The sequence below is a fragment of the Hemitrygon akajei genome, chromosome 5 (assembly GCF_048418815.1).
Source record: "Hemitrygon akajei chromosome 5, sHemAka1.3, whole genome shotgun sequence".
Taxonomy (NCBI): Eukaryota; Metazoa; Chordata; class Chondrichthyes; order Myliobatiformes; family Dasyatidae; genus Hemitrygon; species Hemitrygon akajei.
The window spans coordinates 28,819,258-28,831,450 of NC_133128.1; the positions used below are offsets into that span (position 1 = coordinate 28,819,258).

At 39.7% G+C, this 12,193-nt stretch overlaps 1 protein-coding gene across 3 annotated transcripts in view; it reads right to left on the reverse strand.

Moving 5' to 3' along the window:
- Positions 1–393: 393 nt before the first annotated feature.
- The window catches only part of epha3 (eph receptor A3), a 272,018-nt gene continuing 260,218 nt past the window's right edge, over positions 394–12,193 (reverse strand). For 2 of the 3 annotated variants that reach the window (XM_073045101.1, XM_073045100.1), the window contains exons 16-17: positions 10,934–11,089; positions 394–1,334 (exon numbers count right to left, since the gene is read on the reverse strand). In XM_073045101.1, the coding sequence (XP_072901202.1) occupies positions 1,229–1,334; positions 10,934–11,089 (262 nt within the window). In that variant the 3' untranslated portion in view covers positions 394–1,228. The remainder of the gene's footprint in view (positions 1,335–10,933; positions 11,090–12,193) is intronic. The other variant, XM_073045102.1, reaches the window with a different exon arrangement.

Here is a 12,193-nt window from a genome sequence, read left to right on the forward strand (position 1 = left end):
GAAATCCATCCCTTTCTTCACCCCGTGGTAACGTTCTATAAACTCTATTGCCGGTTCAATTGGAACAGGCTCTCAGCAATGTGTCGAACACATGGACAGGGTCTGCAATTATGGCACACACGGAAGGAATTGGAAACTTCTAATCATATATTATTTTTGGAAAGGGTGCAAAATAAATACCCCCTCATTTCAAAGGGGATTAGTAGAAAGAAGTGCTCAAATAAGGAAATTAACTGTGCATGTGAACCTACCAATGCAAACAGCAGAAATTAAACTACTTTGACTGCAGAGGCTAGAATTCTGGCTTAAAATTCGAACAGCTTAGCTGCCATACTGTCGATGTGCATGTATGTGTCAATAATGCAAATATTAAATATAAGAGCAATGGCAAAGTATTGTGACAAAAATAGATAAAAAATTTAATGTAGATAATACATATTTCACAAAATTTTCAATACTGTGGGGGAAACATATCCTTTTTGTAAAATGAATTAACATTTTAAGACATGAAATTGGGTTGCCTTGTACAGAATAATGTTTAATGATTGGCTGTGCACACTCCAACATGGCAGAACAATAGGAAAAGTTGAGGGAGGGGGCTTCACTTTGACAGCAAAGTCTAAAATATGGACTATAAATTGTTTAAGACATAATGCTGCAAGATATTCATTAAACTTTACGATCACTGTGAAAAACCTACAGTATTGCGCAAAATTTTAATCGGCCCCATTTCAATAATTTAACCAATTTAAAAACTGAAAGCCACACGCACACTTGCACCATTTCCATTGCTTCTAACTCACAGATCAGTTTACCACTTGTTCAAAAGTTCATTTACCTCTCTAACTATAATATTTTTCTTTTATTCAAAAAAAAAGAATTTCCTTCTTTCCCATGACAGAAATTTAACTTGATTTTCTTTTCTGTTGCCTGCGCGCTGAAAGGTTTTGTGATTTTAATTTTCTTACCATCATAAATAATACTTAAACATACCACCTTTTTTTAAATATATAAAAAGGTAGAAAACAGAGCCATCATTCCTTTTGCTTAAGGCATTTACACTTAAAGAGTTTGAAAGTCTTTCACGCACCACATCAACTGACCAAACCAGGTTTCTCATTATCATGACCTCCATAGTATAATCAGTCACCATACCATTGTGGTATCTTTCTCATTGGTTAAATCCTTGTTGCATTGCTGTCTGATGCCCATTGGCTTGGTTTGCAGTTTACACTGGAACGGGGCTGTTCTTTGTGTGCGTTTCCAATTGCTTAATGCTGCTCACCATCTTTTTCTGATGTCCAGAAAGAGTAACTCCCAGCTTCATTATATCACTGCAAAGAAAGACACAACAATAATGAATGAAGGTGTTAAGAATCAGAATTAGAAATAGGTTTAATATCACTGGCATATGTCATGAAATTTGTTAACTTTGTGGCAGCAGTACAGTGCAATACATGATAAAATTGAATTACAGTAAAAAAAAACATATATAATGGTTAAATTAACTAAGTAGTGCAAAGACAGAATTGTTTTTAAAAAGTAGTTAAGTAATGTTCATAGGTTCAAAGTCCATGCAGAAATCTGATGTTCCTGTATTGTTGAGTGTGTGCCTTCAGGCTTCTGTACCTCCTTCCAGATGGTAACAAGGAAAAGAGGACATGTCCTGGGTGGTTGGGTTCCTTAATGAAGGACGCCACCTTTTTGAGGAACCACTCCTTGAAGATGTCTTGGATCCTCTTATATTGCCACAGTTCTACTGATAAAAAGTGGTTTCAAGCCACACAAACACAAAAGTGGCAGGATAACTTGAGAGGCTAAAGCTTAGTGAAAGGAAAAGCGATGAGTTTTCTTTTAGGAAGTTGTTTCATATCACTGTGAGTTCACCTAAATGAAGCAAGCAGGTTTCTTCCTGCTTTGTACCCTATTCTGCTGACCATAGCCTGCCATCTACTGACATGGAACAGTAGACAAATGGAAATTGAAACCAATTATTCACTTTATTACATCTACACGTTAAGGTTATTTCTTTTCATCTTCAAAAACGCTGAGCTAGTTGAGTCACAGCTGTACTTAGTGAAATCAGAACCTAATAGCAAAGGCAAGTGGGGACTCTCCTTCAGTACTCCAATTAATGCGGGAGACACAGATAATATGCAACGTTATAGACTGAGGTCAATGTACAAGACCTGGGAATGAAAAATCTTGGCATAAACACGAGAACTTCTGTGTAAGATGGAAATTCAAAGCAATGCACACAAAATGCTGGAGGAACTCAGCAGGCCAGGCAACATCTATAGAAATGAATAAGCAGTTTATGCTTTGGACTGAGGTGCTTCTTCAGGGGAAGTGCCAGAATAATAAATCCAAACCTTGTAGTTTGAATACATGCAAATAGGTAAAATGATTTGTACAAAATCATGGCTACAAAATTATTTCAGCACTTTTTCTGATTGTCAGGGTTGCAAGATATAATGTACATGTCATCATATACTACACTGAAATTCATTTTATTGAAGAACAAAGAAATACAATAGAATAAACGAAGAACTACATGCAAAGACAGACAAGCAACCAATGCGCAACAGAACACAAACTGTGCAAATACAATAAAAACAATAAACAAAAAACAAATAACTAAATAATGAATATTGAGGACATGAATTGTAGAGTCCTTGAGACTAAGTTCATAGGTTGTGCTCAGTGATCAGTTCAGAGTTGAAGTAAGTGAAGTTATCCACATTGGTTCAGGAGCTTGATGGTTGATAGACAATAGACAATAGACAATAGGTGCAGGAGTAGGCCATTCGGCCCTTCTAGCCAGCACCGCCATTCACTGTGATCATGGCTCATCATACACAATCAGTACCCCGTTCCTGCCCTCTCCCCATATCCCTTGACCTCGCTATCTATAAGAGCTCTATCTAACTCTCTCTTGAATGCATCCAGAGACTTGGCCTCCACTGCCTTCTGGGCCAGAGCATTCCACATATCCACCACTCTCTGGGTGAAAAAGTTTTTCTGGATCTCAGTTCTAAATGGCCTACCCCTTATTCTTAAACTGTGGCCTCTAGTTCTGGACTCACCCATCAGCGGGTACAGTAATAACTGTTTTTGAATCTGGTGCTGTGGAACCTAAGGCTCCAGTAATTCCTTCTCTTAAGGTCCTTTAGGCCATTCATCTTGCATTTCTAAATATCTTCTTATTTCGCATGGGGCTAGTGGGTCAGTTATAAGTCCCAATGAGGCAAGTGCTAGGCACACAAGAAGTAGCTGGGGTTTGCTGCCATTTTCAGCTTTTGGATAATCAGGGCCCAAAAGATTTATTTTCTTTGCTTTTAGAGGAAACTGATATAACACAAAGGCAATGTTTTACATGGCTCTCCTCTGTGTATGACACTTGGCAGGTACACCAGGACCCTTGGTTGAACTGCATCATCAGGGGTACTCAGATTCATTCTCATTTACATCTTTGGTTTTGGGGACTAGCAGTCAAACTGGAATTCAACACCACACTGATAAGCATACCTGAATCTTCTGTTGATCCATCTCAGACACATAATTAACAAGTTACTAGTGAAAAATTGTTAAATATTTTCAGTAATGCCTTGGAATATTTAGGCAAATATTAGGGCAGTTAAAACAGTAGTAGAGAATTTAGCTTTCTTTGGGTTGGATGATATATCAAAATTTGTAAACTGAGGGAAGTGTAGAGATGTTACATGATTTGGCGGCTGACATTCTGGGACTCAGATGAATGGGATAAATGTCTATTCTCTCTGCTGGAAGGAGACATCCTATGTCAAATGAATTTGATCTGCCTTGATCCTAGCAGGTCCAGCTCTTCATTAAAGAGCAGTCTGAACTTCAATACTAATATCTAGCTCATTTTAAAAGGCCACAGAATAACTGGTGCAGGGAAAGGAAAGAAAATGTTCGACTGAGGAATTTACTTTCTGAGATTGAAGCTGAGGCTAGGAACATCGTGAAGATGTAGACTTATTCTGTGTAGTACCATTAGGATCATTACAAAAGGGTACTGATGTTATGATGTCCTCTTTTGCATGGGACAGAAAAGTCTTTGTAGTATTGTGTGCCAATAGAACACTGTATCTAGCACAGAGTCCCACTGAAGTCAAGTGGAGTTCAATGTATATGTGCTATTATATTACAGGTTTAATGCCTGCAACTAAAACAGAAGACAAATTTCCACTCTGAAACCAGTTAGCATAATCAAAACATAATCAGACAAAAAGAAGAAAAAGAGACAGAAGGAGCCTTCTTGCAAATAAGCAGAACCATATAATCAGCATTGGCTTTAGAAATGGACTTTTCCTGGTAATTTCACAAGGTATGTATGTTTCTTCTGTGACTTCCCTTTTGCTAATACTGTAATTGGATTCTTTATTAAAAACAAACCATTCAGTTTTAGCTAAATTGGAAAGGATTGCTTCTTTTAATACACTGCAGATTGGAAAAGTTGATATGAGCCATTTGTTCCTTAGGCATAGGCACAGACTAAATTCAATCTGCTTATTCTTGGTCTAAGTAGCCAAGTTTCTGATTTCCATCTCTGTTTATAATTCTTAATTTCTAACAGCAGTGTTTATTCCTGGAAAGGCTAACATACAGCAGTGCAGTAAACTCCCACGTGTCCCTTTGTGAGCTGCTAGCCCTCGCTCAGAACTTGTTAGGTACAGTAGCAAACACTTCCTGTTGTGAACTTACTTGATCAACTTCTATTTGCCATTTTTTTATAGATCAGGAGAACAGTTTGATGTTCAAAAATATTTATCTTATCATCAATTTTACCATCACTCTGCAAAAGTTTAAAACATGTAGAAAGCTCTGTTTAACCAAGGTTACAATTTGTGTACTCTTAAGAAATCCCAACTCCAGTTTCTTTGTTCTATTGCTGTAATTTAAAAAAAACTAATTTGTCTCTTGTCTTTTCAAACAGATGGGGCACCAAACAGATTTCCTTTTAATCTTACACAGGCAAATATAGTGTGCTTACCAAATTTCATATTATGACAAACTTTTTCATTTAGCTTATTGCCAGAAACGGTCACTAACTCAGCACAAGTGAGCATTCATTCAGTACAAATGTACAGTCATCTAGTTGGCACTGAAATAATCCCAATGCCACGAGTGCAGCACAAATCTATCTCTAGAGACATGTTGAAAATCCTCACAATGGGAATTAAACTTTCAATTCACTCTGCTGCCTTTGCCATCCTTGGGTGAGCTATCTCATTCAGTGAAAGGACAAACCCTTGTTTGAACTTGCTTTTGCCTGTACGTTGAAGGGGAAAAAAAATCACTTTGAGCAGTTCTTAACAATGGTACTGAAATGCACCAAAAATAGCCTCTTTAAAAGCAATTGGAGATAATGCTACTTTAGTCTCAGTTATAACAGTTTAATATTCAACACGTCAGCACCCCATTATGTGCCTCAGTCTTGAAACAAATTTCACCCTATCGCAAACACACTGGAATGTGACCATGTCCTTTGATAAAAATAGGAAAGGTAGAGTCAGACTTGCCGTGGACTCTGGGCTAGACCTTATATTATTTGCAGTGCTGGTAATTTCCACCTACAATGACAGACACAGGATACAGAACATGGTGAGGAAGTCATGTGGGATAATTTGAGTTTACTATTTACTTATTTAGTGATACCATGTAGAGTAGGCTCTTCGGGGCTTCAAGCAACCCCCGATAAACCCAATTAATCCTAACCTAATGATGAGGCAATTTACATATACCAATTAACCTACCAGGTATGCCATTGAACTGTGGGAAGGAACAGAAGGACCCAGAGAAAAACCCACATATTCATCAGGGAGGACGTATAGAGAGTTCTAACAGAAAAGTACCAGAATTGAACTCTGACCTCTGGAACGCCCCAAGCTGTTATCACGTCTCTCCAACTGCTACACTACCGTGGTGACCATATTAGCAGGGGCATGGAATTTATGAGCAGGGAGGCCTTGGTACAATTTTACAAAACTTTGGTTAGGCCGCAGCTGGAGCAATGCGTACAATACTGGTCATGAGAAGAATGTGAATGGCTGGAAATGGGTGCAGAGGAAATTTACCAGACAGAATATTTCAGTTATGAGGCGGCTGGAGAGGGTGAGTTTATTTTTGAGTGGAAGTGGCAGACAAGGGACCTGGCACAGATATACAAAATTATGAGGGCCATTGATAAGGTGGAATTTTGGAAACCTTACCCCATAATGGAAATGTGTAAAACCAGAGGGCATCAGTTTAAGGTGAGGAGTGAGAGTATTAGAAGAATTGAGGAAAACATTTTTAACTCAGAAGTTGGTTATGATCTGAAACACACTGCCTAAGAAGATGGTAGAGGCAGACATTTAAACAATACTGAAATTAATAATTTTTTTATCAAGGCATCACAGTCTACAGGCCAAGTTCATGTTTGCCATTACACTCCTCACTCCCCTCCCCCCATAACCTCATGCATGCCCCAGTGGTGAGCAAAGAAAATCCCTCACTTGCTATCATTGGCAGTGGCTATTGGCACTGATGACTTTTCCTTTGCCTCCATGTGAACCAGCACCAAATGCAACTGAATGCAGTATCACCCACATAGGCCAAAGACGATGGAGGCAAAGAAATGCAATAAGGAATTAATTAGATGAAAATTTGGATCATTGGATTGCCATTGAGTCATAGACCATAGAAACGGGTTACTCAACCCATCAAGTCTGCATCGACCTTTGCCCACCATTTACACCAAACTTCCACTCATTCCGCTTTATGCTTTCTACACTCCGATCAACTTTCTCCAGATTCTACCGCTCAACAGCATGCAAGGGACAATTTACAGTGTCCAATTAACTTACCACCCTGCACATCATTGGAATATGGGAGGAAAGCAGACCAGAATCAGAATCAGGTTTAATATCACTGGCATTTATCATGAAATTTGTTGTTTTGCAGCAGCAGTACATTGCAATACAAAATAATAAAAGCTATAAATTACCATAGGAAATATATATACATATAAAAAGAAAATTAAGTTAAATACATAGTACAAAAAGAGTGGGGAAAAGTGCTGAGGTAGTGTTCATGGGTTCATTGTCCATTCAGAAACCAGATGGTGGAGGGTGGCGGGCTCCTTTACCTTCTCCTTGATGGTAGCAATGAGAAGACGGCATGTCCTAGGTGAAAGAAGTAGTTAATAATTGATGACAGCTTTTTGAGGTATCGCCTTTTGAAGATGTCCTCAAAGCAGGGAAGGCTAGTATCCATGCTGGAGCTGGCTGAGTTTACAACTTTCTGCAGCTTTTTCTGATCCTGTGCGATGGCCCTTCTATACCAAATGATGATGCAACCAGTTAGAATGTGCTCCATGGAACATCTGTAGAAATTTGGAGGAATCTTTGGTGACATGCCAATTCTCCTCAAACTGTTAATGAAATATATCTGCTGTCATGTTTTCTTTTTAATTGCAACAATATGTTCATCCCAGGATGGATCCTCAGAGATGTTGAAACCCAAGGACTTGAAACTGCTCATCCTTCCCACTCCGGATCCCTCGATGAAGACTGGTGTGTTCCCTTGACTTCCTCTTCCTAAAGGCCACAATCAATTCCTTGGTCTTATTGATGATGAGTGCAAAGTTGTTGCTGCAACACCACTCAACCAGCTGATCTATCTTGCTCCTGTCAGCCTCCTTATTAGCAAATTAAATTCTGACAACAATAGTTGTATCATTGGCAAATTCATAGATGTCACTTGAGCTGTGCCCAGCCATACGAACATTGATGTAGACAGAGTAAAGCAGTAGGTTACGCACGCTGGTGTGAATGGTCAGTGAGGAGGAGATGGTATTTCCGACCTGCATAGAGTGTGATCTCCCAAAGAGCAAGTCAAGGATCCAGTTGCAGAGAGAGGTACAGCAGCCCACAGTTTGAGCTTGCTGTTGGAACTGAGGATATGATTGTGTTGAACACCGAGTTGTAATCATTAAACAGCAGCCTGACATAGGCATCGCTATTGTTCAGGTGACTGAAGGCCAAGAGGAGAGCCAGTGAGCTGCAGATATATCGTGGCGATAGGCAAATTGTAGTGGATCCAGGTTCTTGCTTAGGCAGGAGTTGATTCTAGCCATGACCAACCTCTCAAAGCATTTCATCACAGTATTTGTTAGTGCAATTGGGTGATAAGTCATTGAGAATGTCACCCTGCTCTTCTTGGACCACCTGGAGGACACCCTCATAGTCACAGAGAGAGGCAAACTACCCGGATGAACTGAAGATCAGGACTGAACCCAGGTCTGTGATATTGTAAGAGAGAAGCTCTACTAGCTGTATCATTGTACCACTTTGAATTCAAGCAAAATTTGTGGCAGGCATATTCTATAATCTAATATATACTTCCAGTTGGGTAGATTCTAATTATGCGTTCATGCCTCTGGAACATTTTCCCACTGCATCCCTATTGCCAAATGGGACTTCTGGAGTTATACATACATTGGGATGGTAATCATTTATAAGATCACTTCTGTCTCTGGAAAAAGGCATCAGGCAACAGAAAATAATAAATGCAAGAGCTTCTGCAGGTACTGGAAATCTCGAGCAAAACATACAAAATACTGAAGGAACTCAGCAGGTCAGGCAGCGTCTATGGAGAGGAATAAACAATCAACATTTCAGGCCAAGACCCTTCATGAGGACAGGAAAGGGAAGAAAACAGAATAGGAATGTGGGGGCAGGGGAAGGTGAAAATGGATAAATGGTTGAAGGGGACATGAAGTAAGAAGCTGGGAAGTGATAGGTAGAGGAGGTAAAGGGTTGAAGAAGAATAAATCTAATAGGAGAGGAGAGTCGACCATGGGAGAAAGCATATGAGGAAGGGCTATAGAGGGCAGGTGAGGAGAAGAGATAAGAGGCAACAGAAAATATCTGCGTGATTAAAATGATGGTCAGTCAGAAAGGGGCAGTGGACAATTTTAACCCCCCTACCAACCTGCAGATCTAGTTACAACTGCACTTCTGATTCCACAAGTAATCTGCAAAGTGCCGTAGCTTTTGAAGAATGTTGGCAAAGTTATGATTTATTTAAAGATTTAAAATGGACTTAGAGCCAATTTAACTGTCTTAACTATGTGATTCCATTAAGCAGTCAGCACTAAATACTAGGCAGATTTTATGGCTTGCACTTAGCAAGTGATTCTGTTTCATTGATATCTGATGTTCCATCCATGTCATTAAAACGACCATTTCCTCATGATCTTGAAAAACATTGTTGTAATTTCACTATGAAATATGATCCATGGATCTAGATACCTTGAATTTGGAGAATGCAAAGGCTCATTTGCAAATTCTACTGCAGTCAATTTTCAACATTTATATGAAAATACAATCTGTAGAAGTTCAATAACTTTATAAGAAAGTTTGCATAGATGGAAGGGGTTCCAAATTATATTCTTGGCCTGGAGGTAGTCTGGTAATGAATTAACTTACTCCTTCCTACTGAATACTTTAAGTGATCTGATGATTTAAGTTATCTCATGCTGAGTTGACTTATCTATTAATGGACCTGCTTGGATCTATATAGGAGCAGGTGAGAGGCATTGGTAATGGTTCAATACCTTTGTAACTTATGCTTGGACTGACTGCATGGTTACCTAGAATCCACTGGATAATTTGTTGTGGATTTTTCCCTCCCCTTTCTTAAATGTATTTCTTTATCTCTTCAGATTTTCCTGATTTTCAATCCAATACCAATTGTTCCTCAGGGATAATAGAAAGATCAGAAGATGAGAGGAATTGTATTGAACTTCATTATTTATTAGAAGAGTCAATGGTTCATGAGCAGTCAAAGGGCCTTTGTGAATTGGAGGCAGGACCTTTTAATATACAAATCAATGTCCCATGAGACCCCAGAGGTTTGAACAAAACTCCCGGAGTGGAGTAAAACACACTGTCAATTCTGAATACTGAGTTTAATGCTCTGACCAGGGTTTTAATCCAAGGCATCTGCTTTTGATCACTTCTCATGTTGATACTAGCTTGGATTCCAATGGCAAATAATATAGTTGGATATCTTACATGAGGAACCATAATCAAAGTGTTTCAGAACTTCAAATCTGGTGCATTTCAGAGATGATTATCTACTTTAAATGTAATGTTCCAAAGCATCTCCACAGGAGAAAGTAGGGAAAGCAACCACAGACTAATAATACATTAGATTGGACTTTAAGCATTAGCAGGTTGTCCTTCTTTTTGTGGCAAGCATGAGAAATGACAGTGAAGGGCAGTTAAGTGTTCACTTATTAGTTCTCATTAGGTGTAGGAACTCTGAATAACTAGAAAACAAGCAAGCTGTTCGAGAAATTCAGCAGCATTAGGCAGTATCTGTGGAAAGAAAGAGGCAGCCAATGTTTTGGGTTGATGTCCTGCTTCAGGAGTTTGTTTCTTTGCATTTCTTTGCATTCTTAGCAGTTAATCCTCTCTCCTGTTTGACAAAGACCAATTGTATGAACCCATTGCTCCATGTCTCAGGTTTTCATACACTGTCAAAATCTTCCATCAAGCTTGAAATCTCACTTTTCATCCAGCTCAAAACAGCCTCGCCTATTTCATTTAACTGCTGAAAGACCAGGAAACCTGAGAAGTTTATTTTCTGGACAATATCACAGATATCAATGATTCCAATTGTTTCTGCATCACCTAACCTAAACCACTGACATTGGTTTGCTTCTGTAATATTTCAAGCATTAAAGTCACATAGGAGAATTCTTTAATGAATAAAGTCCCACTTCTCCCTGTATTTATGGTGCACATTACTGACATATAATGACAGGATTGATAATGGTACAAGTCATTTCAGAATGCAGCACAATTTTACCATTTGTATACCTTCTGCAAAATATATTGGTGATAAAAGGCAATCTTACTCTGAGGACAATTTTGCCACCATGTCACAGGTGTTGTACCCCGTCCCCATGAAGCTGTCCTTGTACTGTCCCATCCGCACACCATCGAGCCAGTCGCCCGCGGAGCAGAAAGCTGTGACGTCTGCGTTGCTCCGGTCAAGCAGCAGATTGGATGGCCTAATTGGAAGGAGATCAGGAAGCCAGGAGTAAGTAGAGAGCAGTGTATGAGAAAGTGTTAAACTAGAATCAACAGGCACTTGCAGGCTGCAAGCAGCTTTGCAGCACCTCTGTGGAATTTATCTGTCACTCCGGCTCGAGCTGTTCAAGCTGTCACATTATAACATTGACTGACCACTGTGCAGGCATCAGCTCACACCACCCACTCAGGGTCCGTATTCCACAGAAGCAAACAGTCAAACTAAGAGATTTACAATCCTTGAGGAGAGCGTACGTTTGAAAAACAAAATCCTTGTTATTGGCCCCTAATGGGTAGCACAAGACTCCGTTTGAGACGAGGGACTGTTTGAATTATCCATGGGCTCTAGCTGACAACAAAATCTAGTCAATAAGAGTGTGACACACAACCTGAGGTGACCCCCTACTCCTTGCCAATACTTTGTCACTGACCAGCCCCCATCAACACTGCTGCCTGCTATAACTAAGAGGCTGCCTGACAAGTGGATTTCTACAACCCAGCTCCTCAGCTGAGACTAGTCGAGGTATGGCTGGGTTGTAGAGGACCTGTTTTAACCCCACCTGCCTGGTGGAAGCCCAGTGCAGGGGTCACTGGAATTCAACCTTAATAAGAGTTGAATTAATAGTTTGGTCATTATATATTATACCACGCACACTGTTGTAATAAAATGATATGCGTGGATGGCATATAAAAGAGTCTATTTCACTGTACCTCATTACATGTAAAAACAATATTTTTTGTTTCCTTTTGGGCCACATCAAGACAAAATGCTACTTTAGATTCCTTGAGGAATGTGTCACATACACTCCTTTCCTTCTACCTGCGATGCCCTAAGGATTCCCTTTCTAAGTCCTTTGCTAATATCAAGAAGATGTGGGCTGTGCTCCTGTTCCCAGTTCCACTCCTACCAGACAGTATTCCCCGTTCAATTATGGTGAGAAACTGGCCACACCCTTGCTGATGAAGCCTGATGTTAACATTTCTCTTTATACCCCCTGTGGCATTTTGGACAGTTTCTTTCTGGTTTGGCGTTCAGCTGTAAAGCGCCTGCAGTGAGTTAAAAGCCGTGCCTGGATCATAACTCA